General features: G+C 43.3%; 1 protein-coding gene across 1 annotated transcript in view; it reads left to right on the top strand.

Moving 5' to 3' along the window:
- Positions 1 to 27,131, top strand: part of ATP13A3 (ATPase 13A3) — a 2,707,264-nt gene that overhangs the window by 2,142,942 nt on the left and 537,191 nt on the right. Inside the window, exon 28 of the mRNA XM_044070296.1 lies at positions 8,163 to 8,235. Coding sequence (XP_043926231.1) covers positions 8,163 to 8,235 — 73 coding nt within the window. The remainder of the gene's footprint in view (positions 1 to 8,162; positions 8,236 to 27,131) is intronic.

The raw sequence follows: 27,131 nt of genomic DNA on the forward strand, positions 1-27,131 counted from the left end.
TAGAGATGTATTTGACTGAAAGCAATCTGGTGCCACTACAGAGATTGGCAGAATTTATGATGATCTTGAGGACAAGATTACATATGTTTTGTCTGGTTCCTCCTCTGTTACCAGCTTTAGATGCCTGTAACACTGCATGTAAAACCCTTGTGGATAGTGAACCAGTTCTTAAAAAGGTTATGAAGGGAAATACAAGATGTACATTGCTCTGCTCCTTTTTCAGCTAATCCAGCTGCAGTTTCTCCAGCTGCCAACTCTAACAAGAAACAAACCAGATAACCAGTCCAACAATATCAGAATAACCACGAAGATACGATATTCCACCAAAAGTTTTATTAACAACAAGGCACAGACTGAAACCAACACTGACCTAGGTTTCGTCCTGTTGACTTCCTCAGAGTGTTGGCTCACATTACTTTATACCAAACATTCACAATTAATTAATTGAATAATTGATTCAACCTGTTCACTATTAGTCATGAAAACCAACAAAACAACCATCTTTTTATGTACAAACATACTAACAAACAAACAAACTATTATACACATGCTTTGACCTACTTAAAATGTGTTATGCTTGTATGTTAATATTTATTGTACAAACTTGTATACAGAATTATATTATCTTAAAACCTATTTTAACTATATAGTAGGCTACTTGGTTAAAAACATCTATATGTTAGTTGGTATTTAAAATCAACTAATGTCTAATGTATACTAAGTATATATAAAAATGTAATGTATAAAAACTCATACAATGGTACATAACTAGTATCCCAGTATATTTTGTAACCTAAGATACGGCTTAATGGTTATAAATTCATTAAGTCCTGGATGTAAATGTGCATTTAATATCATCTGCCACTTAATCTCACAAACATCCAAGTGATGCTCAGTTAACCTACCCTGTGGGTCCTGGGACAATTGCTCTAATATGCAAAAAGAAAATTTATGATCTTTATATTCTGTAATATGACGTGCCAAGGCATTTGTGGGTTTTAGATGTTTAATATCCAAGACATGTTCTTTAATTCTCTCCCTAAATTTCCTACATGTCTTGCCCACATAAAATGCCCTGCAATTACAGCATTTAGCTAAATACACCACATTGATTGAATGGCAATTATATCTACCCTTAATGTTAATACTTGTACCATTAACTATAATTCTACTACCTGTTTTCATAACATAGGGGCACGTGGTACATCTCCCACACTTACTATTACCTCTATTATTATTGTTAACATGTGACTTAAACAGAACATGTTGGAGTGTCGGATATGTTTTCTCAGAGACTTGACCCTTCCATGGAACAGGCTTCCCATCCATGGGAAGCTGACTTCATCTGTTAACCAAGTTAAGTGCAACCTAGACCAGTAGATGGGGAATAGGAAATTTACCCCAGGCCTGTCACCCATGTCCCTTATGGACAGTGGTAGCTTATAAATACCTGGTCATCAGTGTCCTAGTTGGATATAGGACATCATTACTCTTTTGGGAAAACTTGGCTAGGCTTAGAAAGGCCCCCTGGGTCATTAGCCTATTAACAGTCTATGAATCTGAGTCGGTAAGTTGTTATCAGTCACCCTCAAACAGTTCCTTTGGTGTAGATGGATAAAACCGTAAGTGTGACACAGGTGAGCTGAGTTCATCTGCTGGAACCATCATGAGGGAGAAGAAGAATGATGAGGCTTAGCCTGCTCACCCTACTTTGGAGGGAGGGATGGATGGGACGTGTGCATGGAGTGTACTCTCCATGGATGAATCGTCAACAGAGACCAGGGATCACAAGAAAGTGCTTGGGGGGGGGGGGTGGCAGGGCCATTTGATTATATCAGATGCAGAAGTGTGGGTGTGTATTGTATAGACCATCCAGTCAGCTGTGACCAGCATGAGTTGGAATTTGGTGGAACACTGCTTACTTGTCTGTCAGCCACTATAGTCAGCTGTAGCATGATTTCTCTCCAGCTGTTCCTCTCCCTGTTGACTAGAAGAAGATTAAGGCACTGCAACTTTGCCTGGATGGAACCGTACTCTGAGTGGGAGAAATGAGACTTGTCCCTGTAAGGGCTTTGTAGAGATTTTGCTGCTTCAGCAAGTCCAAGAACTTGTCCAGTGTATCCAGGGCTTGCTCCAAGATGGCAGTAGAGCATGGAAGTAGGTTCATAGGTGTGTACTAGGCTAATGGCTCTGGAGCCTTTACAAACCTAGCCCATAGGATTACCCTGACATCGTGCCACCTGACCACAGTTCCCAGTGCCTCTGTTGAGTAGAGCCACTGGAGTGATCCCCGGGGTGAATTTTCTTTTTCCCATCCACTCATCAAGGTTTCTCTTGAAGAGGGCGAGTGAGGTGCTCTATTTGACATGTATGGAAGTCTATTCCATAACAAGGGCAGTCTCTGGGTTATGAATCTGTCTCCATCGCGTTCTGTTGATTGTGGTAATGAGGTTAAGGTCACTGGAGCATGTGGTGTGAAGGGATTGGGATTTCTTTAGATGTAGCATTACTAACAGAGCTGGATCAGATATGACTTTGTATGTCAAGCAGACATCACCTCTAAGTAAGCGATATGCAACAGAGAATAGTTGGAGTTTTTTGAGTCTGTCCATATAGAACAAGTGTTTAAGGCCTAGGATCCTCTTTGTGAGGCACGTTTGTGGCCTCTCCAGTTGTTGCAGGTGTCTAGTGAGGTACATGCCAAATGGGGCAATGTACTCGATGATTGGCCTAATGAGGGAAGAGTAGAGGGAGACAATGACCTCTTTCTTCCTGGATGCAAAACCCTTCTTTCTTCCTGAATGCAAAACCCTTACTAATGAGATGTGCCACATAGAAGGACTTTCTGACCACAGTGGCAATGTGGTGGTCAAAAGAGAGGCTGCTGGCAACCTGTGTTCCCAGATCTCTTGTAACACCTTCTGTGTTCAGTGGATTACCATTGATGTGGTAATTCATGGGATCTGGGTTTTTCCCAAAGGGGATGACAACACATTTTTTGGCATTGAGCTTAAGGCCATGGTTCTGACACCAATCGTTGGTCTCAGTGAGGCCTTTCTGTAGGATGTCGACATTACTTGGGGAGTTAATAATAGCTCCCAACTTGCAGTCATTTTTGAACTTTGTCAGCCAGAGACCCTTTGTGTTGGCCTGGACTTCAGAGAAGTAGATACCAAACAGGAGAGGACCCAAGACCAAACCCTGTGAGACCCCACTTGTGAGTGGTCAGCAGTCTGACTTGGAGTCCGCTACTTTCACAGTGTGGGTTTTACCTGTGAGCCAGCTTGCAACCCACCTAGTGATATAGGGGTTGATGCGTAGCTTAGTGAGTTTTTCTGTGATTCCTGAATGGGGAATGGTATCAAAGGCCTTGGCCAGATCAAGGTAGGCTGTATGAACCACCTTGCCTTCATCCACAGCTCTGGTGACTGACTCAGATAAGTCGACCAAGTTGTGCAGGCATGATCTACCCTTCACAAAACCAAGCTGTGTGGGATCCAGAGTTTGGAGATTCCCTATATCCTTGTTTATTAGGTCCATAATGATGTGTTCCATAGCTTTGCATATCAGACTCATCAAGCTAATGGGGAGATAGTTCCCAGGGTCTGTAGCTGCTCCTCATTTGTGGAGAGGAATGACTGTAGCAGTGCGCTATTCGGTAGGGACAAAGCCTGAGGTGAGGCTGTGATTGAGCAGGGCACACAGATGAGGTGCCAGTTCACAGTGTAGTTCATGTATAACACAGCCAGGGATATTGTCAGGTCCCATGGAAGCTGTATTCTTGGCCTTGGACAGTGTTGTTTTAACCTGTGCAGCAGTAATGCTGGGTGCCTGGCAATCTACTGGTATTGTGATTGGTCCTTTTGGGGGGGGGGGTATAGTTGGCACTGAATATGTTGGCCAGTATATTGGCAATATTTGTTGGCTCTGTATAGGAGGTACCATTGTGCAGTAGCTCAGAGCAAATCTGGGTATTGCCATGGAGATTCTTTACATAACTATAGAAGGCCTTGTGGTTGTCTTTACTATCTGCTGCAATTCTGTTTTCATAGTTAGCTTTAGAGGATTTGATGAGGGATATCAACTTTTTTTCCAGTCTTGGGAGTTCACCTTATTCCACATCAGTTTCCTACTTCTGTTGTATAGAGTTTGTTTATGGCAGGGGACCACCAGATTGGCTTCCTTTTTTGGAGGAGAGCATCTTGGTTCTATTGGGTATGGCGAGATCAACGCATTTGTGTACGTTTGTACAGTGCATTGGTGTATGATTCGGCAGTCATGCAACTATTCTCCATTTGCATGGGCCATGAAGTTAGCCACCTCTGTTTTAGGATCCCAAAGTTAGCTTTGGGGAAGTTTTTCATGGTAGTTACCTTTGCGGGGGAGATGTGGATTTCCAAGGTGATTAGTTTGTGGTTGGATCTAACCAGGAAGGAGTTAACTATTGGTGTAGAGCAACAGTCGCCCATGTTAGTAATGACCAGGTCAAGGATGTTGCTACCTCTAGTGGGGGTAAGAAAGAGCTGGTCCAGGGCATTTGAATTAATGAATTCCAGGAAACGTTGGGCAAGTGTATTGGTACATGAGTAGTTTTTCCACTTAATGGAGGGGTAGTTGAAGTCACCCAGTATGAGAGTGTTAGGTTGGACCCTAATATTCTCCAGTGTGCTTAGGAACGTGGAGTGTGAGTTTTGGGACATTGTTAGGGTCCTCTAGCAGGCTACGACCTGCATCACTGTCTTACCCAATGTTAGCTGCACCTGGAGTATCTCTGATGTGTTATGTTGAGGTACCAGTCTAGAGGTGTGCACATCCTTTATGAATATGGAAACACCACTGCCTTTGGAGCTTTGGTCCAAGTTCTGGGGCCGAAAGGTGTGGAATGAATTATAGCCTGGTTGTGCAGGGGTGCTTTCTGCTGCCTTGAACCAGGTCTCTGTTACAGCACAAACATCGATGTTCTCCATTTTAAGGAGTGCTTTGAGCGAGTGCATTTTCAGATTTAGACTTCTAGCGTTGAGCAGCAGACACTCAGCATTTGTTTGCAGCTGTTATGGTGGTAATTTGGTCTTTGCACACCACCTAAAAAAGGCACTATAGGGGTGGCAAGAGCCTTGGCCAGTATCCGGAAGCCCAGGGGTGACAGATGCAGGCCATCTCTGGCAAAGCATCGAGGTCCGTTAATCATGTCTTCCCAGGCAGACAGATACTGGATCCCCTTAGAATGACACCAGAAACTTAGCCATTTGTTGAAATCGATCATTTTCTGCTTGTACTGTGGTATCATTCTGGGTGATGGTAGGATGGTAGGATGCTGCTCAGGGCTAGGGTCATACCACCCATCTAGCCTACATAATCCGAGAGCTCCTCCATGTCTCTTTTCATGTAGTCTAGGGAAGTACGTCTCAGGTCATTCACACCCACATGTACAATGACAGAGACATATTTGTACCTGTTGTTGAGGGACCTGAGTGCATGCGTTATGTGGTGGATCCTGGCACCTGACAGGCAGTTGACACTTACTTTCTCCTTTTTCAGCCTAGTGAGTGAGCCTAGTGAGTGGGACATCAGTGTGCCTCACTATCGTGTCACCTATGACTAGTGTGTTGGGCATGCTGTTTGCCTTGGGGGCTTTGGTTGAGTGGCACACTGTTTAGGAGAGTTGTGTGTCTCTTGATTAGTGTTGTGTGTGGTGGTCGAGTGCATTTCTGCCTTGGAGGTCTCTGCTGTGTGGGTAGATTTTTATTGAGAGCCTCCAGAAAGGTGGGTGTGTGGTTGGTGTTTTTATGTGAAGGTAGTGCTGGTATGTGTTCTGGATTGCTATGTGTTCCATGTGGTGTGGTGCAAGCCTTGACCTTCTCCTCTTGACCAGCTGTTCTGGTCTTGGCTGGAGACTGCGTGGCTTCCAGTTTGGATATATAAGTGCATCTCTTGCAAGTCTGAGTGTTAGGAGGTAAGAGGAGAGGGTTGTTGGTATACATGAGGTAGTTTCTACATTGCCTCAGGATGCCCAAGTTCACCAGGTTAATAAGAGAAAGCACAGGGAACTGACCTTTAGACATGCCCAGATGGGTGGGTATTAATAATAAGTACTGGAGCTGTTTCCTTGTAGAACGTTTAGTACTGGCAGCACTTTTGTGTGCTACAATAATTGCTACAAGAAGTCTGATAAAGTGCTAGACTGGTAAGCTAGTAAAAGTGCAGAAGAGGAGAGAACTAGCAGGTCTAAGGGATAAATTGAAGAGCAGACTTTAGCATCACCCAGAAGCTTACAAACAGTCCTGGATACAGTAAATCTGTATCTGGACTAAACTAGTTACAAGAAAGGTGGGAAACAAGTCCAAATGTGGGTTTTAAACCAGAAGTTGAAAGAGATGGAAAAAACTGCCCAGACGGTCAATAAACTTCACTTTCTGGGCCAGTAACCACTCCTCATGTGGTAGATAGGCTACCCAGTGCTTACAGTTCCAGCTGATAAGCTAGAAGGCTTCCCTCCAACACAGACAGGCTTGGGGGGCTCAAATGTACATACAGTCCTGGATAGAACTTAACAAGCTTTGAGTGTGACTTAACTCTGTAGTGGCCATACCTGTGTATAGTCCAGTGTCAACAAGTAATAACATTTCATGGCTGAGGACCTGTAGTGATACACCCTAGGGAATAAAGAGAGATTAGTTTTACCTGTCATTAGAAGAACATAACACTGTTTTAATAGCTAGTACGCAGTCTTAATTTCAGAGTTGAGGAAATCAGGAACAAAATGGCTACATTAGTTAAGTTTTTGCCTGCTACTTTACCTTCTACCCTTTAATGGTACAATATGAACAGGTTATTAGTAGAATAAATGTTTTGATCCTGGAGGAAGAGTGACATGTAAAGTCCTATATATGCCTGCACTGCACATATCCAGCACCGACATCTGAAGTCATTCTTACAGTCACGATTGCCAAATGTGTTGAAATTATTGTTAACTTTGAGTTTTTATATACACACATATACACGTTCAAATACATTTTCCCCAAAATGTGTATTATTCACAGTGTCATTTCTTTCTTATTCCATAGAAAAGGTGAAAACTCTTCTGGATATGAATGAGAAAATGAATGCTTTTCAGATGAGTATCTCATAGAACATCCTGTTTGTTTTCTAGGGATATTTCCATGTCATAAACATTTTCTAGAGCAGATTAGTGACTCTAGCTCTTCTGCTTATGCCTTCAGTATTCAGGCTTAATTACTATTTGCAGAATATGTAAAAAAAATGGCATAGAGTGACAAAGGAAAAATATTGGCTTGTTGAAGTCATTTAGTAGCTTGTTCATTTAGCCAAACGTAAACTGTGCCTTACACTCAGAGTAACATCATTTAGATGGTGTAGCGTTTTCGCCTCACAGTAAGATGCTGACCGGTTCGACTCTCAACTAGAGCGTTTTCTGCGTGGAGACATGCGTGAATGGGCATACCTTCGTTGAAGGTTGTGCGTTAGGGCTGGCAACTCAGCACGTAAACATCAGCTGACAATCATTAGCGGACCGGAGTTCCGCTGTGGTGACCCCTAACCGGGAAAAGCCAAAAGACACAATAACATTGGAGTTTGAATACTTATCCTTAGTTGTAGAGTTGCTCTGATGTTGCACTTCTACCTTTCGGCAATAATATTAACCTCGAAAAAAGGCATAGCAAAATAAATTTAAAATGGGTGGCGAAAGCCAAACACATTCTGGCTAGGCTTATAAATGCCCTAGGGCAGATAGCCTAGTATGAACCTATGAACCTAAGTCAAACGAATAGCAGTTTAGGTGCTTTGCACTTAGTGACATTTTCCTATAATGTTATGTGCTGTATTTTTAGTGACACAGCCCAGCTGCCATTAGTGAACCTGTTGAGAGAATTTATTAAATGTTTATGTAGCTAGTTAGTTACCTCCTTTTGGATACTTACTTTGGATGGAACCTGCTTTATATATTTGTATGTCTGGATTGTGACTGAAAAATATGTTTTGAATCAGTAAAACTGCTTGCTCATTGACTTGCTTTTTAAAGTAGTATGAATAGTAAGTAGCAAGTGTTTTAGAAATTATGCTTTTTGTTTGGTGTACCTGTAAAGTAAGGTGATATATCTGCATTGCTTGACCTGTTTCATCTTGTTCTCTTTTTCTTCTAGATTCTCAGCAATATGGGAGATTTCCAGTTCCTCTTCATTGACACAGCAATCATTCTTGTGGTGGTTTTCACTAGTGAGTATTTAAAAATGAAAGTGCAGTGATAATGGTGTTTTGTCTTGACTAGTGAAAGATAAGATTTTTAACTTTGAGATACCTGTTAGTGACTGTTGCTGTGGTGGGCGTCAGTCATGTTTGTTCTATTATAAAAGTGGGAATCCCTCCTCCTGCAAGTTCTTTCTGACTGTTTGCTCTACTTGGATGAATTTTGTTGGCAGTCTGACTTTTCACTGTTTATTTTTCATTATGAATTCACATATTTGTTAATTTTTGAAGGAGAAGGTCTAAGTACAACAGTGACCTCATTGTTTCCATCACGCATATTCTACTTTGGCCTGAACTGCTCAGTCACTACTGTCTGTCAGCTGTTTTTAGCCGCAGTGATGAAAATTAAAAGGCATGTTGTTGGGATATTTTTCTTTTAGTTCATTGTGTTTTTGTATTTACGGTTCATCATGACAGTAACATCCCTGTGGTCCCTGCATTTATTGATTTATTTAAGTTTGGTGGCTGGGTAAGTGAACTGGTCACCAGATTGTTTTCAACCATGACTCCAGGTCCAAAGGACAACAAATATAATACTGTGCACATTGTAATACCACAGATGTACAATGAACATTATAGTGTAAAGGGTGTGAGCATTAAAATACAATAAATGTAGAACAGAAAACATTAATAAATGTAAAACCATAAACATTAATTTGCATTTACCTTAAAGGAACATATAAACAGAGAGTGAATTAATTGTGTAGAAGTTAACTTGTAGAACATGCAGTTCAGAAGAATGTTGAAATCAATAGGAATGGAACACAGACAAGAAAATGGGAGTATAAATGCAGCCGTGAGAGTGCAGGCAAGTACATATATTATGATGGTACTGAAAGTCACAAATTTACTTTAGGATTGACTGGTATGGCCCTTCTGGAAAAAGGCAATGCAGCATGAAGAATGGTGCTGACAAGGTGTAAATGGCCTTTAGACTCTCTGACCTTGGAATACCTATGAAGCTGTTAATGAATCAGTGGGTGAAATGATGCAGATGCTGACTGTCCATTATTGCAGAAGCAAGAACAGGGACTTTAAACAAATGTTCCATAAGTTTGGTTTTAATGTAGGACAAATTATCAGAATTCCTTACGTCGATTGGTAAGTGGCTCCAAATGGCAGGTCAAAGATTGAGGAAAAAAAAAAACTTTTTTTCAGCTGTGACTATTTGGAAGCAGTACCTGACCAATGTAATTACTTCATTAGGATTGTTTCATATGGATACATTTGTTTTTTAATGGGAAATTGTTTTCACAGAAGGGCAGTGTCCCTTATTGGGTGATTTTGAAAAGCAAAGGAGCTAAGGAGAAAGGATGCCTACTTTTTGTTGACAGCCAGTCAAGCCCTTTAAGGAAGTCACAGTGGTGGATCTTTGTGTAAGCTATCAAAGCTATCAAGACAGAGCTGCATCTTTATTTATTTATTTTTTGAAGCTAGAGTGTAGTAACAGTAAAGGCAGGCCATACTCTAATTTAGGGATAAAGACAGTTCTGCCAATAGCGTGACGGACTGTAGGTGAAAGGGTGTGAAATCTTACTGTATGTTTTTAAGTGTTTTGTTGACTACATTTTACTCTGAAGCCTTCTGCTTAGGTATTTTTACTTGTCTTCCAGGATGAAGCTATTGACTGTTATCACTGCAAATAATACATCTTACTGTTAACATTGCTATTTGTACAGTTTTAATAGCTTTTATAGTTCACATAATATTTACATCTGTTTATCTCAATCATTTCTGAGTTTATTTTTCAGAAAATACTCTGGAATGCAAGATGTCTAGGCTGCTACTGGTGTAATACTCCACACCAAAAAGATATTAATGAGTTAATTATTATTCAGTTTAAATTTACATACTTTGCTGAACTTCTGCTTACCCTGAAATTTGACTCCTCTTCCTCCTGAACATTATTTTGTGCATATTGTTGCCACAGACTACATTTATATCTATGAAGTTTGTTCTTTCCCTTTTATCTCCTTTATAACATTCAATAATTCTGTTAAGGTTGGTTTAGTTTTTGGTTTCCGTTTTGTAGTTATTGCATTTTGGCAGTCAACATCATTAGACTTAGTAGCACCTTACTATGCCTAGGCAATTCCATTTCTATATCCCAACTCAAGAGCATCTTTTCCTTAGTTACAGCATTTTTCCACCTGCCTTTCTGACAAAGTACCCTGCAGGGAATTTTTAAAATCTGTTATTTCATTGCACTCCCACAAAACATGTCCCAAAGTTCCCATCTCTTTCCCATCATACCTCCAACAATTGATGCCTTTGTGAGAATGTCTTTAAAATCTTTTGGGTATAAAAATACATATGCAAACAACTCTTACCAGCTTTCCTACGCAAATAAATTCCTTCAGTTATTTATTAATTATGGTCCACGGCTTAAATATGCCTGACCTGTATTTAATATTAAAGGGACTAGAAATATTTTCACTGTTTGTACCTTCCTCTCCATATCCATAGTCATGGGATTCCAACCTCTCAGGTTTTTGTATTTTCTTATGGTTAGTCTCTTCCCACATATCCTTAACTCCCATAATAGAATCCTTTTTACTCTAAACACCAAATAGGTAATCTTATCATGTCTCCATAAATAAAAGTATTGCTGAACCAGTTCATCTGGGAGAGCATAATTTACGTCAGTAATCTTTGTTTTTTTTCTTGAAACTGTCTCAAAATGTTCCTCAACACTGAAATATCCTTTTCTGGATTCAACAAGTACAAAATAATATCTTCTGCAAATAAGGTTGATTTGTATTGGGTATTATACCAATTGTGACCTCAGATTTGTGAGTCCCTTATTTTCTTTACTAATTGCTCAAAGAACACAAAGTAGCAGTGGGGAAAGAGGACAACCCTGGCTTCTTCTTCTTCTGTTCAAATACAGCTTCTCAGAGAGGAACAATTCCACCTTGAGTCTTGCCTCTGACCCTGTATATATCTTTCTAATTAACCCCATTTTTCTCTCAGTTATTGCAATTGCTGCCATTGCCCTACTTATAAAACTCCAGCTCAACTCTACTGAAGGCCTTCTGTGCATCAGGTCCCACCAGCAGCAGCTGCAGGGTGTTCTTGCACTCTGCTTCCCGTTCATCATTGTTCTGTTAATGTTGTCAAATGTTTGTCTCCCCTCTACAAAACTACATTGATTAGTATTTGTCAGTTCTGGCAACAGCTTAGCCGTTCCCTTGACTAGTATAGAGAGAAGTCAGTGTCCGTGGCAGGTAGCACACTTGCCTTTAGTACAGAAGGTTGTGAGTTCTATTCCCACAAAAGGCATTTGGATTGCTGACACTGCAGTGCAGCATTGGACGCTGCACTCCTGAGTATATCATCCATTGGATGAGACATTAAAGCAAGGTCCCATCTGCTTGAGTTGGTTATAGCTGTGGTGGGTATAAAAGATCATATGTAACTATCAAAAAAGAGTAGGGGAGGTTCCCCGATGCCATGGCCAAATTTCCCCTAGTAGTAGCAGTATAAATATTACCTCAGGTATCCCCTGAAAAGAAGTCACTAGCCAAGTGGAACTAACCCAGCCAACAAAAGATAAACCAGATAAACTGTTTATCAAGTTGTACTTTGTTGTTCATCTACTTACACAAATAAAGATGGTAGAGATGCTCTCCCAGGATAAACATAGTTTATGTGTATTCTCCCTGGTGCTTTGCCATTTGGAACAAGAGTGCTGTCTGTGACACCCTTTTTTGTAGTATAGTTCACTATTAATTAGCAAAGGTTGTTTGGGTCCACTTGTTAGAAAATTTCACAGATGTCTTTGAAGAAGTTCAAGAAACATTCCCATGAGAGGTCTTTAATGGTGGGTCACTGTGGATACATAAAGAAGACCCATTTCTGGGGTTATAAAAGTAATTCCTCATTCCTGTCTCATCCAGGTCTGCTTGACATGTATGGGCAGTCTATTCCCGAATCTGGGGAGTCTCTGGGTCAGGAACCTATCCCTTCAGCATGTTTTGTTTACTGTGATGACAAGGTTTAGATCCCTGGAGCATGTGGCTCTGAGGGATTGGGATTTCTTTGTGTAGCATGTCCAACAGCTCTGGGTTTGACATAGCCTTGTATGTTAAGCAGAGATCGCCTCTGAGTAGACAAAATGCAGCAGAGTATAGCTGGAGTTTTTTTAGACTGTCAGCATAGGGCATCTGCTTTAGGCCTGTGATTCTTTTAGTGAGGTTTTTCTGTGGCCTTTCCAGTTGTCTTGAGAGGTACATACCAAATAGGACATTGTATTCTATAATGGGCCTAATGAGGGATGGGTACAGTGGGACAATGACCTCCTTTTTTTTGGATGAAAAGCCCTTAGTGATGAGGTGTGCCACATAGAAGGATTTCCTGACTGTTGTGGCTGTGTGGTTATCAAAGCTTAGACCACTGTCCACATGTGTCCCTAAGTCTCTTATCACACTTTCGGTGTTTAGTGTACTGCCACCTATGTGGTAATTCACGGGTACGTGTTTTTCCCAATGGGGATAACTATACATTTCTTGGCATTGAGCTTGAGCCCATGGCTCTGGCACCAAGCATCTGTTTCTGTAAGGCCCTTTTATAGAATATCCACATCATTTGGGGATTCAGTAATAGCTCCCAGTTTGCAGTCATCTGCGAACTTTGTTAGCCAGAGTCCCCTAGTGTTGGCCTGTACTTCAGAGAAGGTCCCAGGACTGAACCCTGAGGTACTCCACTTGTCTGGAGCTGGATTTGGAGTTGGGCACTTTTACAGTGTGGGTTCTGTCAGTAAGCCCGTTGGCAACCCATCGAGTGACGTAGGGATTGATGCCCAACTTAGTAAGTTTATCTATGATTCCAGAGTGGGGGATGGTGTTGAAGGCCTTGGCGAGGTCCATATAGGCTGTGTGGACTGCCTTACCCTTGTTCACAGCTCTGGAGACTGATTCGAAGAAGTCAATCAGGTTCAGGAGACAGATTGGCCCTTCATGAACACAAACTGGGTGGGGTCTAGTGTTTGAAGGTTGCCAATGTCTTTGTTTATAAATTCCATGATAATACGTTCCATGTCCTTACAGATCAGACTCGTCAGACTGATGTAGCAGTAGTTCCCAGGATCCAAGGTGGATCCCCCCTTGTGGAGTGGGATAACTGTAGCTGTGCGCCACTCAGTGGGCATGAATCCTGAGGTGAGGCTATGATTAAACATGACACTTAGGTGAGGTGCCAGTTCATTTTGTAGTTCATGTAGTACACAGCCTGGGATGTCGTCTGGTCCCATGGATGCTGTAATTTTAGCTTTGGATAGTGCAGTTTTTATCTGTGTGGCCATTATTACTGGAATTTGGCAATCTTTTGGTATTGAGATTGGCCCTTTAGGGGGTGAAGTTGCCATTGAATCGATCTGCCAGGATATTGGCAGTATCCTTGGGATCAGTATATTTAATGCCGTTCTGTTGTAGCTCAGAGCAGATCTGAGCATTGCCATTTAGATTCTTGACATAGCTATAGAATGCCTTGTGGTTGTCTTTGGAATCTTGGGCAATTTTATTTTCGTAACTAGCTTTGGAGGATTTTATGAGGGATTTCAGCTTCTTACTGAGGTTGGTAAGGGAGTTTTTTTGCATCCTGGGATTTTCCTCTTTTCTGCACCAGTTTCTTCCTTTTGTTGTAAAGTTTGTTTATGGCAGGGGTCCACCAGATTGGCTTCCTTTTTTTGGAGGAGAGCATCTTGGTTCTATTTGGGATGGCACAATTCATGCACGAGTGGATGGACTCGTACAGTGCCTTAGTGTAGGATTCAGCAGTCGAACTTTCAGTTCCTGTCTGCATGGGTGTCATGAAGTTTGTCACATCTGACTTGAGTAGCATGAATTTGCCTTTGGAGAAGTTTCTTTACAGAGGTTTCCTTACTGGAGGGTAGGGGAGGGATGTGGGTGTCAAGGGTGATTAGCTTATGATCAGACCTGACCAACAAGGGGGTGACCATAGGTGTGGAGCATCGAATTCCCATGTTAGTAATGACCAGGTCTAGGATATTGGAACCCCTGGTGGGACTATGGATTTAGTTGATCCAGGGCATTGGAATTTATGAATTCCTAGAACCGTTGGGCAAAGGTGTTGGTACACACGAGTAGTTTTCCCAGTTAATGGCAGGGTAGTTGAAATCACCCAGTATTAGGGTGTGTTTAGGGTATTTGGTTGTATCTTAATATTTTCCAGTATGCTTAGAAAGGTGTAGTGAGAATCTTGGGGCATGGTGGGGGATCTGTAGCAAGCTACAATTTGGATTGTAGTCTTACCTAGTGTTGCACCTGGAGAATTTCAGGCGCATTGTGTTGGGCAACTAGCCTGGTGGTGTGAATATCCTTGGTGAATATGGACACTCCACCACCTTTAGTGTTTCGGTCCTGGTTTGGTAGCCGAAAAGTGTGGTAAGAGTTGTAGCCTGGTATTGCAGGGGTGCTCTCTGGAGACTTGAACCAGGTCTCAGTTACTGCACAGTTATAGATGTTCTGCATTTTTAAGAGTGCCTTGAGAGCTTCTGATTTAGTGAAACAAAATCATACACCTTTACTTCTTGTTTTGAAAGACTTCCTTGTGAAAGAATGTGCCATCTGTCAAGGGGCCTGGTGGTGAAATTAGAGAAGGGCATGTATTCATTTCTTTTAAGGATATTTATGTTTCTAGATGAGAGTTCATAGAGTTAACCTAGCCTCTTTCTGAACTTGCTAAGAAATTGCACTCCAAGCAGTCTCACCCACTAATATCACAGGGGACACTTGAAAATTCACCAGAGTGTATAGACAGCCCCATCTCTGAGAGTGAGTGTATTAGAGAGGAACTTGACCAACATAATTTGGACATTGAAGCTGAGGCAGCTTCTGTTCACCCCTTTGTCCTCTGAACAGTGAGTGGAATCAACTCCTGAGACTTTTCCTTTTGACAGCACTCTAGAATGTGAAGTAAAATGAGCTAATGGGTTTGTACAGTACCATGGTTGACTGGCAAAAGTAGGAGATGAGGGAATATCCTGACCTTCCTTAACCTCCTATGATAGTTCTTCTAATTGACAAGTATGTAGCTATACTTATAAACTGTCAGATTTGCAGGTGTATTTTTTCATTGTCAGACTGCTTTGACAAGGTAGCTCCATCTTATGCCCTAGACACAGTAGCAACCAGTGGTAAGAATGCAGTAGAGATACTACTTCAAAAACCAGACTTTCTGTAATATGTAGTAACACATAAATGGCAATTGCTAGTTCAAAAGAGCATCATTTCTTTTGGAGGCTGCCACAAGAGCTGTGCAGCTGGATGCAGTGGATTAAAATGTCTGATTGCTAATTTAGAATGCTTTATTTTCAAGCAGAATTCTAAACTTTAGACAGAGAACAATGAAGCATGAATCAAAAGGTACCTCAATGTGAGGCTCATGCATCATTCATATGACTTCACAAAGTTCCGTTTGTGAAGTTAATCTCTCAGCAGTTTGCACTCAGTGTGACTTTCCACTGAGAACCCTTCCAGTCTCTCCTGCAAGAAAACTTAAGACTTCCAGAGACGGTTGAAAAATGTCTTTCAACAAGCATCTATCTGCCTTTGGGTATAAAACTTTGGGGGAAGCAACAAAGGTAGTGATGTTGGTACTGAGTGTAACTTTGTTTGTGTCTTTCAGCTTTTCCCGGTTAGGGGTCGCCACAGTGGAACTCCGGTCCGCTAATGATTGGTAGTGGATTTTTACGTACCGGGTTACCAGCCCTGACGCACAGCCTTCAACGAAGGCGCGCCCCATTCACGTATGCCTCCACACAGAAGACGCTCTAGCTGAGAATCGAATGGGACAACGTCTTGCTATGAGGCGACAACGCTACCGCAGCACCACCACCACCACAGTTTGGTACTGAGTGTAACTATGTTACTAAATTAGGTTTCTTGTAGGGAAACTAAGTTAATTACTGCATCTTTTAGGAGTAGTAAACAGCTGTTCATCTGTTTTAATCAACATCGTAATTTATTTAACATAATAGTAAATGTTATTGTTACTTTGCAAACGCATTAAAACCTTTTAAAAACAGCCTGTTAGTAAACAAACTTTAGGGAAAGTTTCATGTCAGTGACATGCAGTTATTGTATGCATTTTCTAGATACTTTTTAATGAACAGTGCATTTTAACAGTTCAAACAACACTTTTTTAAGCATTCTTTAAACTGAAAAGCAGGTTTGAATTGAGGAGTACATTTCAAACATTAAATGAATAAATATTGTAGTATAGTGGTGGCTGCTAACCATAGACAACCAAGACAGAGCAGAGACAGGTGCCTTTTGAGAAATGTAATAGACAGAGAAACAATCACATGCCTACCTCTCAACTGTCCAGATTTTTGCCTCATATTTTTTGTTTATTCCTCATAAAGTTTGTGTTTTTTTTGGCAAATCACTGAGGACTGAAATCATTAAATAATGACATATATTTCAGTTTCAGATTTCATATACTTGAAAAGTACATGCTAACACATCTAGCGACTTTCTAAGTTAAGGGCAGTGTCTAAAATCTGTCCCCATTAGTTGTCACATATCCATTTGTTTCCTGGATGGTGGTGGTGCTGCAGTAGCGTTGTCGCCTCACAGTAAGACATTGTCCTGTTCGATTCTCAGCTATAGCGTCTTCGGTGTGGAGACATGCGTAAATGGGCGTACCTTCGTTGAAGGTTGTGCGTCAGGGCAGGCAACTCGGCACGTAAAAATTTACTGCCAATCATTAGCGGACCGGAGTTCCGCTGTGGCAACCCCTAACTGGGAAAAGCCGAAAGACACAGCAGCTATCAGTAGCATAGTAAATTGACAGAAAAAGCATCTCCAATGGGAAAAGAAGGCATTCCTCCTCATCTGACACGATGATGCAGTCATACAATGTGTGGAAAGTAGACGGAGAGAGGGTAGGAGATGGGTGGGGTTGTGGGAGGTGCTAGGGGTGTGGGTTTGGTCCAGTTTTCACTACAACAAAATGTAGCAAGCCCAGTTTCCATACTTCTCAACCTTCAGATGAGAAAATCATGGACACATATCCTTAAAAGCAGGGCCAATCGGAGGCACCTAATTATCATAAGGTATGCATATTTAAATAACCATATTAATGGACAAGTCCACACAAGTTCAATTACTTAAACCCTTATTGATTTGCCACCATAATACCAAAACTTGTACGAGGAACAAACAAAAATATGAGACATTAATGTGACCTCGGATCTAGTAAACAAGTTTTAATTTTTTTTAAAACTTCTGTCTGCTGTTCTTTTGCTAAATCATTGCTTGCAATGCACCTGCACCATGTGTCCAGCTAGCAGCCAAGTAAGAAGTAACTTGGTTGGTTACTTGTCTCTACAGGAAGAGAAGAAAATGTAAAGTAAAATCAAATCCACATCACAACAAACCTCAGACCTCCTTGGAACAATTGTGAACTCCCTTTTCCCCACTCTTTCTGCGTGTTTCTTTGGGAAATCCTTAATGCCACTCCATCATGCTATAAGCTCCACCAAGCAACAATCTGCTAGTCTTCTTTCTTCCTCAAGATGAGTTTTTCAGCAACTGCAACAAATCCAGTCTTCAAGCCATGCACAATGGTCTCCTTGTGCCGACTTTGTCCTCCTCCGTTCCTGTTCAAAACAATGAATAAACAACACCGCTGACATTCCCTGTTAATATGTGGACTGAGCATTCCTAATTGAAGACTTAAAGGTCCACTGCAGCTGCTTCCGCATGCTAACAGAAATTCTGTAAATGAAACAGGCCTTCTGTACGCAAATTAGATGCAGCAAAGTGATGATCTGATTAGCTGAGACTTCTAGAGCTGGAACAGTGGTCCCTTTACTGCATATCTCGAGTCCACTTGTGCCCAAATCAGGCAGTTGGGGATTTAAATTTATTTAACCTTAAAAACTGGTATTCCTGGGTAATTTGGGATAATTGAGAGCTATACCTGTCCCCAATTTTGGGCCTTTGTCCCCGCATTATTGTAGACTTTATCCAGATTTCTTTTACTAAAAGGTTGAGAGATGTGGGCAGATGTTAAAATCCTCTGTTGCTGAATGCTGGATCAAGAAAGGCTTGTGTCAAGGAATTTCCAGGGAAGTCAAGTCTGAATAGAGGAAATGGGCTGGAAGCTCTGTCTGTTGTGTGAGGTTTGGAAGCTATCTCTGAAGCCTGAACAGAGAAAAGAGCTATTAAGTGAACCTTATCTAAATCTTTGTGTGTGTTAAAACCTCTTAGTGACCTAGTAATGAATTGCTTTAAAAAAAAAAAAAAACATTGTGAAGAGCTTCCACAACAATTCTTGCTAAAGCTTTTGCAGAAAACTGATTTTTTGTTATAAAGAACTGGATATTACTTTAATTTGTTTCTTTGCTTACTTGTTTTTGTTAATTGTGATAGAGCACTTAGCACACAGACCTTTTTCAGACAGCCTGAGAGTACTGTCTAAGTGACTTACTTAGTGTCACACAGTAGACAAACTGAGACTGAAGGAATCAAACCGTGGACCTAAGGGAATTAGCGTGTTAACAGCTCATATCCTTCATCCTATGTGCCACACTGCTAAATAAACCTAAGGAAATATCTGAGAAAGCTGTTTTAGAGACTGCTTTATCATCCATTCTGTTAAATGCTACAGTATCAAGTTGTAAAAACAGTCATTTACATACTTCCATACATATCTACAAGTGAAACGTATTGGGTTATTTCTGTAGAGAGACAATCTTTTAAGAGTATATATTTTAGTAGTCCCTTGTGATCTTCTAAGGAATGATCTGTCATTGTCAAAATGGTTTCTAGCTGGATGACCATTTTGGGGTAAAATAACATTTTTTATTTTGATAATAATTAAAGTCAGCAAAAATGATAAGATCAGGGTTTTTAGACTGCACAATTTATTTTTAAGGAGTTCCTCGCATTTCTCAGAGTTAGCATGAAGTCTTGTACAGAATATGGCTTATGGTTGTACAAAAGTGGGTGCTTTGCCTCATTAACATAGACTGTAACTTTGGAATGTTTTTCAAAGTCTTCTCTCCTTATAAATTTGTATAACATTTATTTATTTACGATGTGCTTATCCGTACTGGACTGATTTCAGACCTAGCTTGGGTGCTTAGCTCAAGGATGCATTCTAGAAGAATCAAGATGTTGATAGTGTATAATTCATAGCTGTGTACAGGAAGACCAACATTGAGCCAGTCATTACTGCTTCCATCCAAGAAAGCATGCAGTGAAATACTTCACAGGCTGCATACTATATGTATGTATTTATTGACTAACTCACAGATGGAATTTCTTCTAAATTTCATACCTAAACATCAAACTGGCTGATATAGCTTCTTTCATCACGCTGTTGCCTACTGCTTCAGTGGTATCATTTTTAAATCTGCATTTCATACGTCTTTCACTTTGATGACAATACATCTATCTACCATGCCAGTTGCCTGAAGAATTAACAATGTCATCCTTCTTGGTGTCATTCCCCATTTTTCGCATAAATACTTTACTTGTGAGCTGTTAGTGAGACATTATCAGATTTGATGCTTTCTAGTATTCCAGACATTGCAAAAGTCTTGTTAGAGTTTTCTACTTGAACAAATGTGAATGTAACAGGCTCTACATCTTTGAATCTTGACTTTTCCTTTTACACGTAGTCAGTGGATTAGGCAGAGCCGTATAAATCTTTAGAACCATTTGTCTAGGTAGCTTTTTAAAACATACTTCTGCAGAAGTGTTCTTTTGTTCTTTCTTGTGTTAGTCTGGTATACCAAACAGTCTATCAAAATTTCTGTGTCCTCATCCATGTCTGAGAGAGAACTCTCAACTGTCCCTGATTTTCATTCATATCTTTTTAGCTTTGTCCCACTTAATGCTTCCTAAAAACTGGTGACTTTTGGGGAAAAGATAATGCAATACACTTAGTATAACAATAAATCTGAAGTAGGCAGACTTCATTCGTCTGCAACCTGTGGGTATCGGATCCGACCTCGGATCCGAGCCGGCAATTCAAAAGCTTAGGCTCTGAGCTCCTAGCTCCTCCCTCTTACCCATAATCCCTTGCCAAGCCCTGACTGACCTCAGATTTCGTTTGCAAGTAGCTACGGAATTCCAGAGCTCCTGGCGTTGGTGAAGATAAGAAATAGTTTTTGACTAAAAAAGTTTTCAAAATCTTTATTTTCTTTCTTGTTTCAGTTAGTGTTGAGTGTGTTTAGGCTTTCCTCTCTCTTTTTGTTTAAATTTATCGGGTTTTGCATAGTTTGTTTGTGTGTGTTGTGTGTTAGGCCTTAGGGTTACTATGTCTGAAGCCCATAAGGCTGTGTTTTCAAAATGTACCGAGTGTGGCCTTAAGCTATCCCCAGCAGATGGCCACACTCGGTTCTTGGGGTTGAACACCTGTCATCTGGTTGTACCATTTGTGCAGGGTTCAACCCCGGCTTTGAGGAACGGAGGTCGAAGTTGGTGCTGGCGGGTCTTTTACCCCAGATACCGCCGGCCTCTGCCCTTCCACTCAGCAACCTGTTGCTGTGAGTTCTCCCCTCCGGCTGGGACTCAACCTCCCTCTAAGTTGCGGAGGAAGGATTCCTCTAAGGAAAGACAGAAGGAGAGGCACAGGAGAAGCACCACAAGAGGAGAGCGAAACTTCTAGTTCGGCTCCTCCATCTAAGCGGGCCTCCCTGTGCCTTCTAGCTTTCCTCCTCCTCGGCTCCACTCCCTCGGTTCTCTCCTGGACCCGAGGAGGAGGAGGCTAGCCCTTCCAGGAGGTCACCGAGGCTCTCTAGGTCCGCCGGTGGCCTCCTAGATCAACCTTTTCTATGAGCGAAGCTGATATGGACGGATGATGAGGAAATTCATCCAGGCCCAAATGCAAATGGGAGTGCTCCTAGCCCCCATCCGGGAGGGGCTTGACCCCGCCCCTTGGCTCCTTCTCCGACCCATACCACGGGTTCGGAGCTGTCGGCGCCGTGCAGATTTGGATCCGGGGTGGGTCGGATCCGATGGGTCGGCGCACCTCTGATCCGTCCCATCCCTTGAGTGCTTGGTGCCGGACCCGACCTCTCGGAGCCGAGGGCCGAGCCTCGGATCCGAGGGAGCTGGTGTGTCTTGGCTCCGTCCAGGTCGGAGCACACTGGTCTCGGATCCGGCGGTTTCGCTCCGACTCCGATCCATCGCCGGATCCAAGTGGGGTCGGCTATCGGGCTTAGAGAAGCTGGCTCCCAGTGGAAAGGGCACTGTCGAGGACATCCGGACCCCCGGTCCCTGACACAGCTCCATCCCGCACTCCATTGCAGTTGGGCCAGGCCCCCACCAGCCGGTCCCAGGGACAGCCCGCCTCGATGTCCCAAGTGGTTCCCTTGGAACATCCAACTGCTGAAGAGTACTCCTCAGACAGCCCCCCCGATGAAGTACCTCGGAAGCGTAAGTGCAAGAGGAGGCACATGGACTCCCCTGAGTCCGTCACTGAAGACACAGACTTGGATGAAGGGAAGGCTCCCTAGGTCACCCCTGAGGACGTCTCATTTGGAGACATCATGGAGATGTTAAGGATCGGGGGGGTGGTCTGCCCCCAAGGCTTCTTCGGACGAGTCTGTGTTCTTGGAGGCATTCGAGGCGGGCCCTTCTACCTCTTGGGTGTCCCCTCCTGCTGACCCCCTGGTGGATCTTATCTCCATCAGGGCGTGGAAGGATCCGGACACCATTGAGCCTATCCCTAAGCGCCCGGACCGCATTCTTTCTCCTCCATCAGACCGCACCCACTGGAGTAAGGGTCCCCAGTAGATGCCATGATGATGGCTGCAGCCACGAAGAGGGAATTGGCCCAGGAGAGTCCCTCCGGGCAAGGAGTCCCGTTCGATGGATCGCATTGGGAAGCGAGTTTTTAGTTCAGCAACCTTCTCCTTGAGAGCGCTGAACTACATGGCACATGTCATTAGGATGCAGCGGGATCTGATTAAAGAATACGCTGCATCTCCCGAGTCCATCTCGAGTGAGGATAAACAGGTTTACTCCACCCGAATGGCCACTCTCAGATCAGTTTCCAATACATCTATGCGGCTACTGTCTCATGCTACTGAGGGAGCCGCTAGAGCCAGCGGAGCAGGCCTAGTCATGAGGCGACAGGCCTGGCTCCGCCATTGTGATTTTGCAGAGCCCTTCAAGGCGACCTTCGAATGCCCCTTCGATGGTTCTGCCTTGTTTGGCAAGACTGTTCGCGAGACATTAGTCCAGAGCGAAAAGGACGGAAGACGCTGTCTGCCGAGTCCGCTTCTCAGCTCCCCAGAGGTCCTTCTCTAAGAACCAAAAGGGACAGAAGAAGATGTGGTTCGAAGTCGCAGCAGTCCCAACCTGCTCCGGATAACCAGTCCTTCCGTGGCAGAGGAGGACGGGGAGGTCGTCGTGCTAGAGGCAGGGGGGCTCCTGGCAACTTTGGGTCCAGAGAACCCTTCTCTGAGAGACCCACGCAACAGCCCTGAAGGGTTGCCCGGCTGTCCGTCTCTGGAGGCAGTTGGGGGGCGGTTTTCGATGCACCTGACTTCTTGGGAGTCCATAACAACAGACAGTTGGGTGCTTCGAGTTATATCCAGAGGATATTCAATTCCCCTATTCAAGGTTCCCAAATCTCGCAGCCTCCCAGATGTTCCACCCGACCAAAGGGAGGCGGCAGCTATCGAAATCGAGCAGCTGCTAGAAAAAAGAGCCATCTAGCGCGTCCCCCCAGATCAAACCGGATTAGGGTTTTACTCCAGGTTCTTTTTGGTGCCAAAGAAGACGGGGGACTTAAGACCAATCTTAGACCTTTCCCAGTTGAACCTGTCAGTAACCAAGCAAAAGTTCCGGATGGTCACCCTGCAATCTATACTCCCCCTCTTGAGGGAGAATGACTGGATGTGTTCCATAGACCTCAAGGATGCGTACTACCACATTCGGATGGACAGACGATCCAGGAGGTTTCTTCGCCCGGCTGGGAGCCAGTCATTATCAGTTCAGGGTCCATCCCTTTGGTCTCACCTCAGCCCCCAGGGTGTTCACCAAGGTGCTAGCGGTGGTAGCGGCCCACCTGAGGCTCCAGGGATTACAGGTCTTTCCGTACCTGGACGACTGGCTCCTGACGGCATCATCAAGGCATCTTCTGTGCTCAGCCAGGGATTACTTTCTTCAACTAGCACCAAGGCTGGGCATCACGATCAACTGGGAGAAATCTTTTCTGAATCCCACTCAAATTATAGATTTCATAGGAGGAAGACTAGACACCAGATCAATGCGAGCCTTCCTCACCCCAGACCGTATCGCCAGCCTGAAGTGTCATGTGACAGCGATCCTGCAACCAGCTCCAACTGCAGCTTCGGTCCTGAGGGCCCTAGGTTCTATGGCGGCAGCTATCCCGCTTCTCATTCATGCCCGTTTACACATGCGGGTTCTTCAATGGATCCTTCAAGTTCAGTGGTCCCCTCTTTGTTCTTCTCTAAACGCTCCGATTGCGGTCAGCAGAGCGTGCAGGGACTCCCTTCTTTGGTGGCTTCTTTCTCCGGAGCCCCTGGCAGGGAGACCTTTTTGCGCTGCATTTCCCCGAGCCACAGTGACCACGGACGCTTCTTGCCTCGGGTGGGGGCATTCTGGGAAAGATTGTCCAAGGCACGTGGAATCCCACAGAGACGTCATTGCATATAAATGTCCTGGAAATGAGGGCGGTGCTCCTAGCGTTGCAAGCACTTCACCACGTTCTTCCTTCAGGGACTATTGCGATTCAGACAGACAACATGTCGGTAGTCTGGTATATCAACAAGCAGGGAGGAACCAGGTCTTACCCCCTTTGTCGAGAGGCCATGAGAGTCTGGGAATGGGCAATTTCCACCAAACGCTTTCTGGTAGCAACGCACATTCCGGGAAAGTCCAACATCCTTGCGGACAAGCTCAGTCGCACTATCCTTTCTCCACATGAGTGGTCTCTCAATCCTCAAGTAGCGAAGAAGATTTTTGCCGTTTGGGGGCAACCCTGTTGCGATCTTTTTGCCTCTCCCTCAAACGCCAAATGCGACAATTTCTTCGCTCTGCTTCCCCACCAGGGAGTTCGAGGATGCTCTGGTGCATGCTTGGCCTCCCGGTCTCCTTTATGCCTACCCTCCACTTCCTCTGATGCAGAGGCTTCTGCAGAAAGCCAACAGTTTGGGGAGCAGAATGATTCTCATTGCCCCATTCTGGCCTCGACAACCTTGGTTCCCCTTCGTATGGTCTCACAAAATCAATCCACCATGGATTCTGGATCCAATTCGGATCTCATCTCTCACCCTCTGGGAATGTCAATTCCCAATCTGGACCCTGAAGTTGACAGCTTGGCTGCTCCAGTTCCAACCTTAATTAGGACTCCCGGTATCTCTTCACCGGTCAAGGCCATTTTAGTGGCTGCTCATAAACCTTCCACCAGGCAGGTTTATCGGAGTAAATGGAAGAGATTCTCTATATGGGCAGGACAGAGAACTTTGGATCCTTTCTCGGCACCTATGTCAGCGGTGCTGGATTTTCTAACAGACCTCTTTCATCAAGGGGCTAGTTCTTCCACGATTAAGGTACAATTGGCAGCTATCTCGCATTATCACATTGGTCATGACACTGCTCCCCTTATGAAATTATGCAAAACATTTCTCAAAGGAGTTTTTTGTTAAGGCCTCCAGTCAAGGAGGTTGTACCCTTGGGACTTGTCTTTAGTCCTGCAGGCCCTTACTGCTCCTCCCTTGAGCCTGCAGCTTCTTCTGATTTAAAGTACCTTTCCTGGAAGACTGCCTTCCTGGTAGCTATCACTTCAGCCAGAAGGGTGTCTGAGCTTCAGGCTCTGTGTGTCAAACCGCCTTATCTTTCTTTCTTCCCTGATAGGGTGTGCCTCAGGACCAATCCATCTTTTCTTCCGAAGGTCTCTTCTGAATCCAATATTAACCAGTCAATCAATTTACGGTGTTTTCCCAAGTACTCAAACAAAGGAGAATACAAATTGCATTCCTTGGATGTTCATAGACAATTACGTTTTTATATTAACAGAACAGCTGGCCACAGGAAATCAGATCAGCTGTTCATCTCCTTTGCTAAATTTGCTCTGGGTAAAGCAGTATCTAAAGTCACTCTATCTAAATGGATTGCTAATTGTATTCTGCAGGCATATGACACTTCAGGCAGACCTGCTCCTCAGAGGGTTACGGCTCATTCTACTAGGGCAGTTTCTATGTCAGCCGCCTTTAAGTCCCGTGTATCATTGGATGATATCTTGGCAGCTACTTGAGCCTCGCCTCATACTTTTATTTCTCATTACAAGGTGGATGTTGTTTCTAGAGGAAGAGCATCCTTTGGCTCAGCGGTGCTCCGGAACATCCTTCCATGGCCCAAGATTCAGGTAGCTAGGGACTCTGTCCCACAGGTTGCAGACGAATGAAGTCTGCCTACTTCAGATTTAGAAGTTATGTACTCACCATAACGTTCCATCTGAGTAGGTGACTTCATTCGGATGCAACCATCCCCCCCTCCATCCCCCTGACCTTTTTAGAGCGAGTATTTATGCTGTTTTAGTGGACTGTTGTCAGTATTTTGAGGCAAACTCAATCTGAGGTCAGTCAGGGCTTGGCAAGGGATTATGGGTAAGAGGGAGGAGCTAGGAGCTCGGAGCCTAAGCTTTTGAATTGCCGGCTCGGATCTGAGGTCGGATCCGATACCCACAGGTTGCATCCGAATGAAGTCACCTACTCAGATGGAACGTTATGGTGAGTACATAACTTCTAATTACAGCTATAGACTTTTTTTTACTTTAGAAAATATATATTAATTCACATTTGTCTTATTCTGTCAATGCCTTAGGTTAATAGTACTGGAATCTTGCAAATGTCCTTGATTATTTTTGGATTTGTCCCAGATTCTATTGAAATTTATCCCCAATTTGATGAGAGCTATGTCCTCTGCCTCTTGCTTTTATTTTTCCAACATCAAAATGTGCTTCGTGGACCATTTCTGTGCTCTTTCTGCAGTCAATGGGAAAGTGAGTTTTGTTCCATTTAATACGTATTTACCAATCTGCTGAACTGAAACTGTTATCTCTTTACACTTTTCAGGGTTCCACATCGGTTCAGTGGTTAGCACTGCAACTTCATAGTCCTTGATTGCATTGTTTATTTCTCAGTTGTTTCTTTTGTGTGGAGTTTATTTACTCTCCTTTTGCTTGGGTGTGCTTTTACTGAGATCTCTCATGATTCCCCTCAAAATCCAAAGATGTGAGTGTAAATAGAAAGGTGATGTTAAACTGGCAGCAGATGTGCGCAACTGTGTGTGTGTGTGTGTGTGTGTGTGTGTGTGTGTGTGTGTGTATGAGTCTACAGTTGGTTTTGTTTCTGGCTTCCTTCCATTGCTTAGCTGGGATAGCCCTTCACAACTTTGATATGGATGAAACCGATATAGTAGATACTCCATTTACATATATCAGTACACTATGCTAACCACAAGAAAGATAAGGAAAGGCTATACAACTTATTTAGTGGTGCAGTGGTTAGTGTCGTCGCCCCACAGGAAGAGGTTCTTCGGTTTGATTCTCGGCTAGGGTGCCTTCTGTGCTGAGTCTGCATGTCCTCCCTGTGTTTGTGTGGGTTACCTCTGTGTTTTGCGGTTTCCTTCCACATTCCAAAGACATGCATCTGGAGCATTTCTCCCTGGACCTCTGCTGAAAATGGGCTCTGTTCCAGTTGGACTTTCCCAGTAAACAAATGTTAAATAAATAAATATATTTGTGTAGCAGTTAGTGCAGAGGATTAAGGGTATGAGTTGTTAATGAGCTGTTACTTGTAGTCCAGGGTTTGATTCCCTCAGCATACATTTGCTTATTGTATGACTGACCAAGTT

The sequence above is a fragment of the Protopterus annectens genome, chromosome 4.part1, assembly GCF_019279795.1.
Source record: "Protopterus annectens isolate FY-2018-M chromosome 4.part1, PAN1.0, whole genome shotgun sequence".
NCBI classification, from domain to species: domain Eukaryota; kingdom Metazoa; phylum Chordata; order Ceratodontiformes; family Protopteridae; genus Protopterus; species Protopterus annectens.